This window comes from Dendropsophus ebraccatus, chromosome 1 (assembly GCF_027789765.1).
Source record: "Dendropsophus ebraccatus isolate aDenEbr1 chromosome 1, aDenEbr1.pat, whole genome shotgun sequence".
Classification (NCBI taxonomy): domain Eukaryota; kingdom Metazoa; phylum Chordata; class Amphibia; order Anura; family Hylidae; genus Dendropsophus; species Dendropsophus ebraccatus.
In genome coordinates, this window is record NC_091454.1 from 150,611,001 (window position 1) to 150,629,263 (window position 18,263).

The window sequence follows — 18,263 nt, forward strand, 5'->3', positions numbered from 1 at the left end:
CATCAGTGCATTGAGGGCTGTTGGTACGTTATTCTAGTACAAGTGAACTGATTGGCCTTTGAGTGTGTCTTAAATTGAAAAGTCCATTGAATTTAATAGTAAAAACAGTGAAAGGACGGTGAAAAAAGAAAAACTGTGTGTGAACAACCTAGTAATTACATCCGCTGTTTGCAATAGACGTCGAAAAATAATTGTCATGATAATTATTTTGACACATTTTGACATATTTTGACATTATTTTGACATTATATCACAGCAATAATGGACATCTTTTAAAATAGAAAAGATGGATGCCTTTTCTCTTTTTTACGCTGTGTGAACATAGCTTATAAATGCCATGCTTTTTTTGTGGAAAATTATGAACAGACCCTAACTATAATGAATTCATCATATCAACAGGGTAAAACCCTGCAATCCTCACTATATCCATACAAAGCACTAACAAAAGTTGTCTCCTTTTGGAAGATCAATGTGATTCCATAATATATATCTACCACCAAACTCATTTAAATGTAAGAGGTATTCATATAGTGGCAGAGAAAAGAAATGAAAGGAAATCAAATTTCCCACAATTGCTCTTCCACTCACTGTAAAGAGACTACCTGGAAGTAAAGCAGATGTGGAAAATGTATTCTTTATAAAAACTACAAGAGAATATTGTGTAGCCATTAATGTTCAACAATCTATGTGTAAAAATGGCTACCTCAAGTTGTTTTATGCTTTCTACACTACGGTTAGCTAGCTTGCCCTAGATCGACCTGCCATAGGTACTATTTAGTCCGATCTAGAAGAGAGAAAGACAGAATTTCTTCCAAAAGGAAAGTACCGCTATAGTTTATACACGAAGGGGAAGATTTATCAAACATGGTGTAAAGTGAAACTGGCTCAGTTGCCCGTAGCAACCAATCAGATTCCACCCTTCATTTTCCAGAGTCTGTGAGGAATGAAAGGTGGAATCTGATTGGTTGCTAGGGGCAACTGAGCCAGTTTCACTTTACACCATGTTTGACAAATCTACCCCAAAGAGTATTTTTCACATGGGCTTAAGATGCAACTGGGTTATATAGGCTGGGCCAGTTCTGAGGCTTCCATTAATTTTAATGGATTTTAATTGGATGATCTTTATGGTCGTAGAGTTCTGACACGGGCGCATCGGCGTGCGCCCGCAACAAAACTTCCCATAGCACACTGTGAAGCAAGCGCCCACAGCCGCTCGCTCCACAGTGTGCACTGACATGGATTCCTACGCGCACTATTCAATGAATAGCGGTCGCAGAAAACTGACATGTCAGTTCTTTGTGGGGCCGCTTGGGATCCTGTCCGGAGCATATACCCTTTGTATACGCTCCGGCCAAGGTCCCATAGAAGAACATGCAGTTTAGCTATGTGTGCAAAGTACGCCCTTGTTGCCGATTGCAACAACGACCATACTTTTATGCTGTGGGAACATAGCCTGAGAGCTGATTTTTATAACATAAATGAGAGTATTTTTAAATGACAGCAGATTTCTAAAATAATAAACATTCTCACTCACATACAGTACTACTAAACAAGCTAAGCATCAATAGCTGTGAGTGTGGAGGCCATCTTTAGAGATTGCTGCAGGTATGAGCACAAGAACATTTTCTCCTATATTAACTTTAGAATTCAGAACAGAAAAAGTGAATACACACTTACCTCCATTCCTAAAAGCTTGAGGGCTTTAGGCTGCATAGAACAACAGAGACCTTCATTTATTCCTCCAGTATAGCTTTTGTGAACAATAATAAATCGGCCATAATAATCTATTTTATCACATGATATCATATCTCTATATTTATAAATTATCATTTATATCATTAGAATTTCTATTTTCTATGATTTGAGATATATTTAACCATATATCCCCTTACACATAAAATACATATTGTATAGACCGTTAATGTTACAATTACTGTGTGTACTTCTGAACTAAAAATCATTAATTCAGAAATTGTAGTAGCACTTTGTTAAAACACAGATTTTTTTTTCTAATTACCCTCTTTGGTCCAAATAAGTTATTGTAGAGGGTCCTGAAGGTCTTTCTTGTGTAATGACAACGATAGGCTCCACCCATGAGGTACTCCAGCACAAGGCCAATGTCAATCAAGCTGACGTGATAATCCGGTGGCAGGTTACCCTGTCCAGAACAAAGGAATATACCATTTAAAAAAATATTTATTTTGAAAGTTATTCCTGTGGGCCATTTGTCATAAAGTAGAATTCTTTAAATTTAAAAATCTTTGCAAAACAAATTAACTTCCTTAAGGGTAGCTTCACACACACTGTATCACAGCAGATTTTCTCTAAATAACTAAACACAGCATCAAATCTGCACCATCAAATCTGCTGCAGATCCTGTACATGTGAACGCGCCCTTAGGCTGGGTTCACACTACGTATATTTGAGGCTGTATGTTTGAGGCTGTATAGCAACCAAAACAAGGAGTGGATTGAAAACACAGAAAGGCTATGTTCACATAATGTTGTAATTGAGTGGATGGCCGTCATTTAATGGCAAATATTTGCTGTTATTTTAAAACAACGGCTGTTATATTGAAATAATGGAAGTTATTTACCGTTATATGGCGGCCATCCACTCAATTTCAACATTGTGTGAACAGATCCTTTCTGGGTTTTCAATCCACTCCTGGTTTTGGTTGCTATGAGGACCTGACATGAGGACCAAATACAGCCTGAAATATACATAGTGTGAACCCAGCCCCAAGGTTAACTTAAGGAGTATTCCTTTTTATATAAAGATAAATCTTAAAAGTATGCCATTGTTCAGAATCTTAATTCTAAAATCCACACACATCCTGAGAATACAGGAGCCCACAATGCTTCCTTGTTACTTTTTCTGCTCAGCTGGCTGTGTCTCTTTCCTGAAGGATCCATGGGGATCACAGACATCATAAAGTATTGGCATATCCTAGTGATATGCCATCATTTTATAAGATAAGCATATCTTTTCAAATACTTCATCTTTTACATTCTATACCATCCTTATACATTATAAATCTGGGATACTGTGGGCGGAATGGTAAGCTGTGGAAAATTCTAAAGCATAAGACGATTGTATTCTGAGTTCTATTCACAGTAATAGCCACAGGCAATACACCGTCTCCACTGCCATTGGGCAAAAGTCGACTAACAATAGAGAATATGTACAGAAAAAAAGAACATACTCCTGCGTCTTTCCTGTCAATTGAATTTATGCTGTTATAGCTACAACCGGGTAGATTTCTGAATTTCTGATATATATATAATGTTTCTGATGGTTCTTGGGAAATGGGAAACAAAAGAGGATTTCTTGTCAGTTTTCCCATCTACACTTGGGTTAGGAAGAAATGAATTCTGACGAACACTGACTATGTACAATGATGTTATGAGTTATATGGAAAAGAGATTCACCTCCATGTTAACCCATCCGAATCCCCTAGTAATTCTCTGCATGGTAATGAAGCGATGAAGATGGATGATGCCACAGAATTCATACATGAGCAATGAAAAACATGAGAATTAATGACAAGCAATACATAGATAACAGAATGGTAAATTAACATTTAGAAGCCCCCTTTAACATAACGTGTATGCCCTACATCAGAAGGATATGTTCAGATAAAGTACGCAAAAATTTGCTGTCATATATCCATAGCACTCTATGTGCCAAAAGTGTGTCCTTTAGATATACATTATTATTATTATTATTATTATTATTATTATTATTATATACATTTGACAAGTATACATTTTTCCTTTTGCGGTACCTTTTTGTGTGGTAATGTTTTTTTTTTTTTTTAGGAAATTAGGAAAGATTGGTGTGTGTGTGTATGTGTGTTTTTTATGCTCTTAACTTGATGAAACCTGATGATATACATGGATGATTAAAGGGGTTATCCAGTGCTACAAAAACATGGCCACTTTCCCCCTACTGTTGTCTCCAGTTTGGGTGGGGTTTTGAAACTCAGTTCTATTGAAGTAAATGGAGCTTAACCCTTAGACGACCCAGGGCGTATAGTTACGCCATGGAAGTCTGTCCCCAGACGACCTAGGGCGTAACTGTACGCCCTGGGTGTTTCTCCCGCTATGAAGCGTGCTCCGGAGCGGAGCGCGCTTCATAGCAGGTGGGGGCCGGCTGCAATCAGCAGCCGGGACCTCACCGGCAATGACATGCTGCAGCGATCGCGCTGCCGCGTGTCATCAACTCCTTAAACGCCGCGGCGTTTAAGTGTAAGTGACAGGGGGAGTCCCCTGTCACTTACCGATCGGGACCCCCGCAGTGTGACTGCGGGGGTCCCGATCGGTAAAACGGACTGCCGGAGGTCTCTCACCTGCCTCCGTGCGGTCCGATCGGCGATCTGCTGCACTAAGCCTGCACAGGCAGGCTCAATGAGCAGATCGCCGATAACACTGATCAATGCTATGCCTATGGCATAGCAATCATCAGTGTACAAATCCAAGTACTGGATGTAAAAGTCCCCCAAAGGGACTTCAAATGTGTAAAAAAAAAAAAGTTAAAAACACTAACACACAACCCCAAAACCCCTCCCCCAATAAAAGTTGAAATCACCCCCCTTTCCCATTATATAAATAAAACATATAAAAATAAATAAACAAATAAACATATAATATAACGTAGCGTGCGTACTTGTCCGATCTATTAAAATATAACAAGCATCATTGCGAACGGTAAACGGCGTACACGAAAAGAGGGAAAAAAGTGCGTGGATTACCGATTTTATGTTACATTATCTATAAAAAAAAATTAATAAAAAGTGATCAAAACGTCTGATCTTCACAAATATGGTATTAATCAAAACTAGAGATCATGGTGGAAAAAATGACACCCCATACAGCCCCATAGGTGAAAAAATAAAGCCTGTGAAAGTGGTATGGCGTCTGCCCGCATGTTGTGATGTCTTCATGGACTTTTAACTGCATGCTTTGCGAATAAAGGAGTCATTTTGCCACAGATGGGTGAGTGCCCTTGTCTTTCTCTCTCTACTTGGACTGAAAAAATAAAGCCGTTATAAGCGTCACAATAGTCCCATTTTATTTATAATTAATTGCCAAAAAAAAGGATTTCATTTTGAAAAAATATATAACATTAGAGAATCTGTGTAACCTGCATATGGTTGTGTTCGGGCTGACCTATAGAATAATAGTATCATGTCGCTTTTACCATATAGTGCATTACGTAGACACAGGAACCCCCCAAACGTTACCATATTGCATCCTTTTTTGCGATTTCACCAATTTATATCTTCATAAATAATATATTTGGAATTCCATCATACATGTTATGGTAAAATGAAAGACGCCATTACAAAGTACAACTATTCCTGTAACAAATAAGCCCTTACATGGCCTGTAGATAAAAAACTGAAAGTGCTAGAGCTCTTAGAAGGGGAGGAGGGAAAAACGGAAACACTAAGATCAAAATTTGCGCGGTCCACTGGGTCATTTTGGGCCTGGTCCTCAAAGGGTTAATTGCAAACCACACCTGGACTGGAGACAACAGTAGGGGGTAAAGTGGCCATGTTTTTGTAGCGCTGGATAACCCCTTTAAATATGAATGAACATTGTTTACATGCTTGCACAAACATGCACATACATGTACAACGTCCACAGCACCTACCATCCCATTTGTTAGCACCTCTTGCTGTATGCTTTGCTGAAACAGCTTTCTAAAGGTGGGTAACTTACTCTTGAAGGAATCTATTATTCCTATCTCAAACAGGTGGCGCCAGAGAGCAGGTCCTTTTCCTTCTGGAGGAGAGCTACTTTACAAATGTTTTCCAGTGAAGCCTTGCATAGTCTGTATGTCTCCACACTCTGACTTGTCAGTCTCTTTAAGGAGACACGCTCCTTAAGTTCCTCAATGTTGTGAATACAGTGTTTTTCTATTATTATTATTAATATCATCATCATCTACTGAATACATATATACCTATGTTGTACAATTATTTTGTAAACATAATCCTCATCAATATTTCAGTTGTGGATTTTATATAGTTTACCTTCTTTACATCTCGTACAAGGTAATGCAGAGTATTTGGAGGACCCAATCTCTGAAACAGAAAATGATCACAAGTAAAGACAAGTTTATATGCACTTGTATATTACACATTAGCATGATAAACTTTCAAATATCTATATCTTCCTGTAGTTTTTCCTACATCTTTCATTAGTCCATGTTACATTTAGGCTTTGGCTTTTAAGGTAAAATAACGGCCATTATTTCATAATGGTGGCCGTAAATAATTATCATAATTATTATTAACGGCCATAATTATCAATTAACAACCTTACACTAGCATATTCTTCATATGCATGCATTTGTCTAATTTCAATCCAGCCTATCTGGTACGAATAGTAGTTCCCATATTTTTACATTCATAATTAGAGATGAGTGACCCTCAAGCACATGTGAATGCAAGCGTAGGGCATTTGATTACCGGTGGCTGAAGAAGTTGGATACAGCCCTAGGAAGCCAGGAAAACAGGGATACAGGCTAGGGCCGCATCCAACTTGTTCAGCCACCAGTAATCAAATGCTGCACATTCGGGTTCATATAACCTGAGCATGCTTGAGGTTCGCTCATCTCTACTCATAATGGTAGATCTACAATAGACTTCAATCCATCACCACCGTTCTGCTATACTCACAGTATTGTACAGTTCTTCTAAGCGAGGAATAGTGAGAAACCTTTGCATGTTGACTCCGTTCTCAATAAGAAGCTTCACAAAATCCACTCGATCTAGAACCAGGGCATCCATCATAGCTTGCTCTAGAGAATTAACCTTTAAACAATATTATATATTATCCTAGTTAAAACTATTCATTTTTCATTTACTTCAATAAAAAATGTGACCATTGAAACATATTTGAATGAAGACAAAATAAGATAAATGAGTAAAATTTAGAGATGAGCGAACCGGGTTCGGGTTCGAGTCGATCCGAACCCGAACGTTGGGCATTTGATTAGCAGTGGCTGCTGAACTTGGATAATGCTCTAAGGTTGTCTGGAAAACGTGGATACAGCCAATGAGTATATCCATGATTTCCACATAGCCTTAGGGCTTTATCCAACTTCAGCAGCCACCGCTAATCAAATGCCGAAAGTTCGGGTTCGGATCGACTCGAGCATGCTTGAGGTTCGCTTATGTCTAGTAAAATTCCATTATGCCCTTACTATTATGGTATTAGATAGACCATTATCATCAAGAGTATATTAGTTAATGCAATAGTGCAGTAGGAGTATTTTAGGAAATGTGGTTGTTTACCCAAGGAATTTAACCTAAATCATAGAGGCACTATAACTTACAAAATGAATTACTGATGATTAAGACCTTATACACACCAGCACTAAAATAGCATGGTAAAATTATGCCAGAAAGGATGGATGTCATGCATCATTTTTGCATAGATGTTTAAAGAAAAGAACCAGAGCTAATAAAATAAATTATTTTTTGTTTACAGAGAGTAGTATAGTCTTTCAAAGTGTAGTCTGTTGAAGATGGAATGCACATCTAAAAAAAAAATTGTGCGCTTAGCTACTATTTTCTATGTACAGTGTAAAATCATGCTTGGATCGCTCTCAGGGTTGTTGTTAGTAATACAACAGAACTTTAGGGCATACCACATTACAGTTAATTCCATCATATGCTATATGCAACACAGTGCATAGTACAGTATATTGATGAATATAAAGCTGAGCTGTTACAGGTTTAGGCTATGTTCACCCTACGTTTAACGGCGTCCGTTGCATAGCAACGGACGCTGTTAAACTGCCGGATGCAGGGCTGCATTCAGCACATTCCTTTTTTTACAATTGACTTGCAAGCACTGTCGGGTGTGCCCACAAATCAATCAGCCATTCACTACAATGTAATGTGGGGCCACTGCTGACCAGCTTTACATGATGTGTACAGCTATTATTTCCAGACACTTAAGTACAAAAAATGTTTAAAGGGAGTAATAAAGCAAAACATGATAAGGCTATGTTCACACAATGTAAAATTAAGTAAAAATAACAGACATTACAAGACAGAGCCCATTGATGCTCGGAGGTCCGGGTCAAATTAATGCAATGTTCCTCCCCGCCTTCTAAGAGCCATAGCACTTTTATTTTTCCACCTACAGGGCTGGTTGGGGTGTCATTTTTGTGTCATGATCTCTAGTTTTTATTAATATCATATTGGTGTAACAAAAAATTTTTGATCGATTTTTTTCTAAAATATATAATTAAAAAAAATCAGCAATCTTGGTAAAAAAAATTTTTTACATTTTTATTTTACAGTAAAACATGCAATTACTAGATTACATATACTGATCTATGCTATGCTGCCAATCCGACAGGACGGAGGTAAGTGAATTACCCCTGCCCGTTACACACATCAGTTTCCCGGGAGCCCAGCATAATGAGAGGCAGCTGTGATCTTTTGTCTTCGCTGCGTTTAAGGTACTCAGTGACAGGACACTGGGTACTCGCTCCTGTCACTGAGTGATCAGGACCCCCTGATCTGCGCTCCTGTCACTGAGTAATGAGGACCCCCTGATCTGCGGGGGTCCTGATTACTCAGTGATAGGAGCTTGTCCTGTCACTGAGTACCTTAAACGCTGCGATCGCTATAGATCGTGGGGTTTAACCCTTAGGGGACACAGCCAGTTTTGGCATTTATGACACAGCCAAATTTTTCAAATATGACATGTGTCATTTTATGCCTCTGTAACTTTGGAATGCTTTTATCAATTCTTGTGATTCCAAGTGTCAGGAACCGGACAGCAGGACAAGACAAACAGTGAGCCCTAAGCTCAGCCCCGCCCACTGTCCTCTACCTATTTGCCACAATCCGCCCTAAAATGGCGGCGAGCAACTGGGCGGCAGTCCCTGCGCTGGCTAGGTGGGACACAAGGACAAGACAGACAGACAAAACACAATAACGAATGGTCAACAGTCCGGGTCACAACAAACGGGCCGCAAAAGTACAAAATCACAATCCGAAGGCAAAGTCAATATACAGGCAGTATGGTCAGGGGCAGGCAGCAAACAAGAATGGTCAGAAAGGCAAAGCAGGGTCAGAATCAACAGAGCAAGAATAGAAACACAGAACCAGGCAGAGACAAGCTCAATATCCGGCAAAGATATCCCAGACTGAGGTAGTTATATAGGAGGCCAGGGTTCTGATCCAGAACATAATTGGACCATCCCCCTGAACTCCAAGCACAGACAGCTGAGAACAAAACAGATCCACTGGCAGGAAGACCTGTCAGTCACAGCAGAACCAAAACACAGATTAACCCTGACATGGCCAGACAGAACTCAGCAGGTAAAGTCGGGTGTGTCTCTCAAGGTGAGCAAATAACCAGTGTTCACACACTACAAAACAAAACACAGAAACAGAATGCAAGAAAATCAGCACCTTCTCGGCCGCACAGCATGAGCAGAGGGACGCATGACGCTCCACAAAGATACAGTCCTGACACCAAGATAGTTTTTTCGTGACATATTCTACTTTATGTTAGTGGTAAATTTGGATCGATACCTTTAGCGTTTTTTTGTGAAAAACTCCAAAATGTTGTGAAAAATGTAAAAATTATTGCATTTCTCTAAATTTGAAAGTTTCTGCCAATAAGGAAGATAGTTATACCACATAAATTATTGATTAATTCATATCTATAACAAGTCTACTTTATATTGGCAGCATTTGGTGAACATGCTTTAACTTTTTTTTCGGATTTTAGAGACCGTAATTGTTTAGTAGCAACTTTCAAAATTTTTGTGAAAATTTAAACTCAGATTTTTTTAGGGACCAGATCAGTTTTGAAGCATATTCTAGAGGCCTGTTTACTAGAAAACCCCCATAATTCACCCCATTTTGAAATCTTCACCCTTTCAAGTATTCAAATTGACATTCATACAGTTTTTTAACCCTTTACGCATTTCACAGGAATAACTTCAAAGAAAGTGTGGAAAGTAAAAATTTCCACTTTCTTTGCAGAGATCCCAATTCAATCCTATTTTTTTCATACCAAACCAGCTATAAAAAGTAAAATGTAATAAAACATTTATTCCTCTGAATCTGCAGTTTTTATTAATACCCCATTTGTGGACATAAAGTGTTGCACAAGCGCACAACATGGCTCAGAAGAGAGGGAGCACCCTTTGGATTTTGGAGCGTGGATTTGGCTGGAATAAATGTAGGAGACCATGTTACAGTTACAGAGCCCCCTAGTGCTGAGACAGTGGGAACCCCCAACAAGTGACCCCATTTTGAAAACTACACCCCTTAAGGAACGTAACAAGGGGTACAGTGGGCATTTTGACCCCACAAGTTTTTCACAGTTTTTTGCAAAAGGGGCCCATGAACATTAAAAATCACATTTTTCACACTTACACGTTAGTGAAACCCCAAATTTTCCAAATTCCAAAAAGCTTGGAGAAGCAAAAGCCCCCCAAAATTTGTAAAGCAATTTCTCCTGAGTAAGAAAATACCCAATTTGTGAACGTAAAAAATTGTACGGACGCACAACACGGCTCAGAAGAGAAGGAGCACCTCTGTCTGTGTGTGCACTCCTACTGTAGCAGTGAATGCAACGACGTTTACTGACACTAACGAAGGCTGATGTTTATTAACGGACGCTGAATTACACTAACAGACACTGACACTAACGGACGTTGATGCTTACTAACAGACACTGGCGGTTACTAACAGACACTGACTGGCGCTTACTAATGCACGCTGACTGACACTTACTAACGGATGCTGACTGACGCTTACTAACGGACACTGACTAATGATTACTAACGGACACTGACTGACACTTACTAACGGACACTGACTAACGATTACTAACGGACACTGACGCTTACTAACGGACACTGACTAACGATTACTAACGGACGCTGGCTGACGCTTACTAACAGACACTGACTGGCGCTTACTAATGCACGCTGACTGACACTAAAGGACACTGACTGACGCTTACTAACGGACACTGACTAACGATTACTAACGGACACTGACTGACGCTTACTAACAGACACTGACTGGCGCTTACTAATGCACGCTGACTGACACTAACGGACACTGACTGACGCTTACTAAAGGACACTGACTGACGCTTACTAACGGACACTGACTAACGATTACTAACGGACACTGACTGACGCTTACTAACGGACACTGACTAACGATTGCTGGCTGACGCTTACTAACAGACACTGACTGATGCTTACTAATGCACACTGACTGACACTTACTAACAGACACTGACTGACGGTTACTAACGGACACTGACTAACGATTACTAACGGACACTGACTGGCGCTTTCTAACTGACGCTGACTAAGATCTCCCTTATCACTGGGAGATCACAGGGGAGGGGGTATTTATTATGTGTGTGTGTTTTGTGTATACACTATGTGGATGCAGGCTCTGATCTCCTCACATAGCATTCAGCTAGTGGGGGATCAGACCCTGCATCCAGCCTCTGGTCCTCACTGTCAGACACTGTGATTGACAGCTCTGATCACAGAGCTGTCAATCACAGTACAGAGAAGCAATGTGACCAGCGTCATTGGACAAACGCTGGTCACATGCTTCCCAGGAGGAGGCCGTCCCTGGATTCCTGAGCTCAGGGTGAGTCCCGGGACCAGGGGGCGTGGCTATCGCGGGTGGGGGCGTGGCTACCGCGGAGGGGGGTGCCGATCGCGGGGGGGGCCGCGGGAATCGCGGGGGGAGGGGGGGCGCCGATCAAGTGCGGGGGGGGGGGGGCTCCGATCGTGGGGGTCATCAGAGGCAGGGGAGGAGGAGAGGGAGGGATCTCTGCCCCAGCTTCCCCCGGTCCCGGACCTCAGCAGAGACCGGGACCCGGGGGTTACTGATGACTGTGCACCAGCATCAGTGGATCATTACCGATCCCCTGATGCCGGTGATTGCCTTTCCTGGACCCCTGCTGGGGGTCCAGGAACGGCTTCACTAAACTGTCAGCTATCAGCTGACAGTTTAGTTTCAGCTCCCGGTCACTGTTTACATGAACAGTGAGCACCGGGAGCCGGGAAGTTATAGCACGTCCTGGTGCGGAAACTAACCTCCTGCCAGGACGTACTATAACTGCATGGTGCGGCTATGGGTTAAGGGGTTAATGAGAGGCAGCTGCGGGATCTCATTATGCTGAGCTCCCGGGACAGTGATGTGTGCGGGGACGCTCTCACTGCAGTGGTCCCGCACACATCAAAAACCCCTTCAGTCAGGAACGTATACATACATTCCTATTGCACAGGGTATGTGCAGAAGGAAAGCATATATACAGATTACTGATGTGAAGAGGTTAATGTTCAAGTTCATTTGCACTTATTTTTACATTGTGTGAACATAGCCTAAGGGGCGATTTATTAAGCCTTGTAGGCCAGTTTACTGAATAGGCGTACAAATGAATAATTTTTGGTTCAAATATCTTGTGCCTTTTGTCATTTTTACGCTGCAGTTAAAAAAAAGTGGATCTTGGTTGTAGGGTATTTAACACATTTCTATAGTCTACGCCGAAAAGTTGGTCTAACAGTCAAAGATGCATCAAATATATTAGGAGACACGCACCTCCTTATAAATGTATGTAAACCTATTCATATGTTTCTTAACACATTTCTATCACTGCTTTAAAATAGGTAAAAACAAACTAAAGTGAATCCAACAGATGAAAATTTTAAAAATATATGTATGTATGTTGTCATTAAGGCTATGTTCACAAAACATATTTTTTGAATTAACCACAGCAATTGTTGCAATTTGCAACGACAGCCATTAATAATTTAAAAAATTATTTCAATAAAAAATGAATGGGATCCTGGGCAGAGTGTATACACATAGTATAAACTCCGGATGGGATCCCTAGTGGCCGCAGCGAAAACTGACATGTCAGTTTTGTGCATCTGCTATTCATTGAATAGCGGCTGCACAGAACTGACAGCTCACACAATGGAGCGTGCGGCTCCAGCTGCACTCTCTATTGTGTGCAATGGTGAACTGGGATGCTAGCGCACACGGATGCGCCCGCATCCCAATTCACTAGAAAAGAAGTTTATCCGGCTGGTACTGCAGTACCGCATGGGATAAACTTCACTGAAACCGGCTTTTCTGTGTCTCTGCCAGGTCACAGAACGGCCGGTGTCTTACAATGTGTGAACACGGCCTAAAGGTGTTTTTTTTCCCCAGCAAAACATACTAATGAGCTATCAGTATCTGATTGGTCGGGCACCCCCACAATAAGCTTTTCTACACCTGCACCACACAGTGATGAGGGCTGGAAGCAATTTTCTCCAATCACTGTGTAGTGCAGATGCCAAATAGCTGATGGATGAGGGTGCCAAGTATTAAGGTCTACCTGTCACAATAGAACACTTTAGATTGGTTCCAAAGGGGTCACATGCATCACGGTCTCATTGCATTTTCTTATCCATAGAGACCTGAACTTCCAGATCTTGACGCTGATCTAGAAGCCGGCCATCATAACTGGTACACTTTCATGGGTTAATAAAGCTAAATATCTCAGTCCTAGATCACAGCTGGGGGCCTCTGGTGAACTGTCATTAAGTATTTTGGTGTCTCAGGGTAAAACTTAGTGGTTTAATATAAGAATAGCAGGATCTGTAATGCTATATAAGACATATCTATAATCAGCTCTAGTCCTTAAACACTATCTGTTATACCATGTACGCTTGGGTTCACAGGAGACACAGGAGCTGCACAGAAGACTCAGTTGGTTTCTTCCATAACAAGTTCTATCAAAAATCAATTGGACCCCATTAAAGTCAACATGCTCCATTCTTGTATCAGGTGCAGCTACCTTATATTTTTGTTGTTCTGTCCAATGATGAAGCAGAACAACAAAGACTCTGACAACAGTGTGAAGCCTTAGGGTTCATGTACCTTTTTTACATCCCGTAGGCAGCCTGCATGCCACAGACTGAACTGTCAGAACAGCTGTGTCAGGCTGCGTCAGTACAGTAGCGCAGAGCTTTAACTGTTTCGGAGCTCACTGCGTCAAAATGAATTGGTAAAATATTTTTCTGGGAGGTCATTTAAACAGAATAGAAAAGGAAATACCCAGTTCAGAAGTTCAATCTTCCTAGGATCTGTCTCCTCTTCTGGTTCTTCTTTGCCTTTCCCTTTCTTTTTGCCTTTGCCCTTCCCCCTGGGTGCCTTAGCTTGGGCAGCTGGTGATCGTTTTTCTTTCTCCTGAGCGGACCCATCAGCTGTGGTAAGGCTTCCCAAAGGCTGGCACAATAATAGAATTAAAAAAAATATATAAAATCATGCACATCAAACTATGGGGAATTGTCCCCAAAACCTTAACAGGCTTCTAGCATGAAGACAGACCCTAGTTATTAGCTGTTTTTACCAACAATTGGCGTTGGATCCCACACAGATTCTGACATAGACTCTATGGCAGACAGAATTATGTCCAAAATGTGACACACTGGATGTTTCTCCATATTTAGGCTATGTTCACACACCCTCAAAATGATGGCTATTTTTATTGCACGGCATTCATTTAAAGGAAAATATCCACTGCTATGTTATAACAACGGCCATTGTTATAAAATAATGGCTATTATTTTCCTTTAAATGATGGCCATCTACTATAAATGGCCTTCATTTTGAGGGTGTGTGATCATAGCCTTATAATGTTTTTTAGAAACTTTACTGATAGGTGCAACACTGTGTGGTAAAAAAAATTCACCACATTCTGGTTTAAAAATCTAGTGCACATATAAGCAAATTAATAGTTGGTCTTGACAGCCTTAGGATGCAACTAATTTAAAGGGGTTATCCAGCACTGCAAAAACATGCCCACTTTCTTCCAGAGACAGCACCACTCTTGTCTCCAGTTCAGGTGGGGTTTGCAATTAAGTTCTATTCCCTTCAATGGAACTGAGCTACAAAACCCCACCCAAACTGAAACAATGGTGATGCCTCTGGAAGAAAGTGGCCATGCTTTGTAGAACTGGATAAACCCTTTAGGTCTGTCTACTCTAAATAGTTTTAGTAAAGCTGGGCCTATGTCGAAATCTGGGTAAAATCCACATGAAATCCAGACTCCTATTGAATTCAAAGGATGCCGGTGCTGGCCGGGTTCTGGTGTGGTGTTTTTGGGTCTGGTCCTGTGACATGGGGGTCGCAGGGCCGTCCCATGGCCCCCGTTCCCTGACTGTGCAAGCCTGCGGGGTTGGTAGCCACTGATCGGCACGGTGTGGACTTAGTGTAGGGACCCATGTGTATCAGATACCGTCACAAGGTACATGGGGCAGTATGGCTTGATCAATTCATACACAAAATTCTGATGTGTTTTTTATTTAGCCTAGGGGCACTAGTATCAGCCATAGGTGTGAGGTGCAGCGCTCTTTTTCTTCCCTGAACCGTAAACCGTTTAGGTCTGTCTACTCTAAATAGTTTTAGTAAAGCTGGGCCTATGTCGAAATCTGGGTAAAATCCACATGAAATCCAGATTCCTATTGAAATCAAAGGATGGTTATTCATATAAAGCTGGGTTCCCACTTAACATAACACAGATTTGGGTCCTTATTACAACCACAAGTCACAACCTGCCTTGATACACCCTCTTAGATTACCCTACAAGATTTAAACTTTATTTGCAAACTTTTGAAAAGATTAAGCAGATCTTACCGGCCACTGGTGTCCAAATACAAAAATTTGGCTGCGTGCAATGTCTACCCGGTTCCATGCTAATGCTAAACTAAGCTGATCAGGTGCAGAGGCGTTTGTACCTGGGAAAAAAATAGAAAAAGTATTAGACTATAGGGGAGATTTATCAAACTGGTATAAAGTAGAATTGTCTTAGTTGCTCCTAGCAACCAATCAGATTCCATTTTTCATTCCTCACAGATTCTTTGAAAAATTAAAGGTGGAATCTGATTGGTTGCTAGGGGCAACTAAGACAATTCTACTTTACACCAGTTTGACAAATTTCCCCCTATGTTCCTATTTAGTATATATGGCTATTGTTTTTACCCATAAAACAGTCACTTAGTAGTAGTAAAAATGTATTCATACAAACATTACATTACATTTTAAGACCAAAAAATTAAGTGTCTGGTCCATGTTGGGGCTGTTTACTGCGCAATTACAGTAAAAAAAAACAAAAAAAACAACAACTCCCAAAGCCTATTGCCTATTGCCTATACAAGTGGGGCCCATGCTATTCTGTGCACAGATAAATTGGCATCAGATTTTGACAGGGTGGTGACATATCCATGCCTCAGAAGGCACAATTGTAATGTAAACCCTATGTATTCAATTTCTGAATAGGTAATTACAAAAAGTCAGGATAGTTACAGCGAATGTACCATCAGGTACATTTTCTTTAAGTGTTGCATATGAATAGAACGGTGCCAGTGCTGCGGTCCTTTTTTTTAACCGGTCAATTACCGAGCACCAGCCCGGGCTGAAGCACTGGAGGCAGGCTGGCCCAGCCCACCCCCAGTGGGAGGAAACGCCCTCCCCTCTGTGACGCGGCTCCATTAGAATCGTCCCACTTGGGGCAGGCCTGGCATGAAGCCCATCGGCCCCCCCAGTGTGATGATCTCCTCTCCCCTCTGTGACGCGGCTCCATTAATTCTAATAAAACAGGGGGAAAAATACAAATAAGTAATAATTTTATATACCTTTTAGAAGTGCTGTTAGGATAGCCATTTCAATATCTTGTTGGCCTTCTGATCCCATTCGGAAAACAGTAATCTGTTTGTAGATGAAAAAACATGATTTTAAGAGTCAAATACAAACAACACAAAATACACAGTACAGAATTTCATTCTGGGGTCTCCCACCAATTGTGTCAGTAAAGTGGTTGCAACATTTACATAATACCCACACAGCTGGATGTCAGGGAGTGCTACTGTGGAGGAAGGTGCTCAAAGCCACTGTATCAGTAACACCTTCTCCCCTCAAATGCAATCTACAGTATATAAGTATATTGTATAAATCATTCCCCAGCACAGGGCAGCCTATTCAATGTCTAGGGTTAGCCTTTTCTTGCTGTCCTGCTGTTTCTTCCATGTCTGCTCAAAAAGCGCCATGCAAAAACCCTGCATCTCTAACCCCTGTTCCATCACATGCCATTTTGAGTACTGTATTGTGTAAATCATCAGCCCATCATAGTTAGAGCTTGTTCGGTGCACTTTTACCAGCACTAGCATAGCAGAGAGGATTATGTGATGTGTAATCTGTGCTGTGACTGGCCAGAGAATTAAGTAAAAGAAAGTCTTGTGTGTGTACTACTGGCAAACTGTCCAGCTCTGGTCCCACCCCCTGAAATGGAGGGAATTGCAAATAGCTTTGCACAATGGAATGGATTCTCAGGGCTCAATAACAACAGTGAGAGAACTAAAATTACCATGCCAGCACTATCAAAGGGGTATTCTATAGATAGGAGATGTGTGAGATTGCAGGGTTTCTGTTTGCTGCCTCCCTGTCCAATCTACAGAATCAGACCCTGACTTCTTTTGTTTTGAATTGAGCAGCGGGTAGGCACATTTTGGAGATATCCATTGCTGTGACAAGTTACAAGAAGAGACCAATTTTCCTCCAGCCTCCATTGTTTGCTTTACTTCAAGATATTTATAATGGTTTTCCTAAACCCAGGGCCAATTATAGGTTTTTTTCTGCCTGAGGCAAAACCATCCTTTGAAACCACCTCATGGTGATCTTATTCATGGTCATACTCAGGGGCGTAGCTAAAGGCTGATGGGCCCTGGTGCAAAATGTTAGCTTGGGGCCCCCCATCTCCCCCCGATCAGGCAAAGTCCTATCTAACGTTATATCCAATTACTCTAATGTGCCACCATGTTCTAATGCACTGTCACTGCCTCCACCTCATGTACTGCACTACTGCCCCCTATAATTAATGGACTGTACTGTGTCATTGTCTAATCATTATATTCCAATCTTTGACTCTACAGCTGAAAAACTACAACTCTCATCATGAACTGCCAGTTGGAAAAGATGGGGGTTGTAGTGCTGCAACCTGAAGAGCCACATGCTGCAAAACTACAACTCCCATTATAAACTGTCAGCAGGGCATGATGAAGTTTGAACTTCTGCAACCTGGAGAAGTCACCTGATATCACCTGCAGTCCTATGTAACACCACAGATAAGAGTGATATGCCTCTGAGTACAGATAATGTAGTAGTCATCTGCAGTCCTATGTAACACCACAGATAA

General features: G+C 41.2%; 1 protein-coding gene across 1 annotated transcript in view; it reads right to left on the minus strand.

The window, feature by feature from the left end:
- TRPM1 (transient receptor potential cation channel subfamily M member 1) overlaps positions 1–18,263 on the minus strand; it is a 108,753-nt gene that overhangs the window by 21,521 nt on the left and 68,969 nt on the right. The window contains exons 9-15 of the mRNA XM_069981942.1: positions 16,708–16,780; positions 15,710–15,810; positions 14,129–14,299; positions 6,689–6,823; positions 6,041–6,091; positions 2,018–2,158; positions 1,678–1,707 (exon numbers count right to left, since the gene is read on the minus strand). Of these exons, the coding sequence (XP_069838043.1) occupies positions 1,678–1,707; positions 2,018–2,158; positions 6,041–6,091; positions 6,689–6,823; positions 14,129–14,299; positions 15,710–15,810; positions 16,708–16,780 (702 nt within the window). The remainder of the gene's footprint in view (positions 1–1,677; positions 1,708–2,017; positions 2,159–6,040; positions 6,092–6,688; positions 6,824–14,128; positions 14,300–15,709; positions 15,811–16,707; positions 16,781–18,263) is intronic.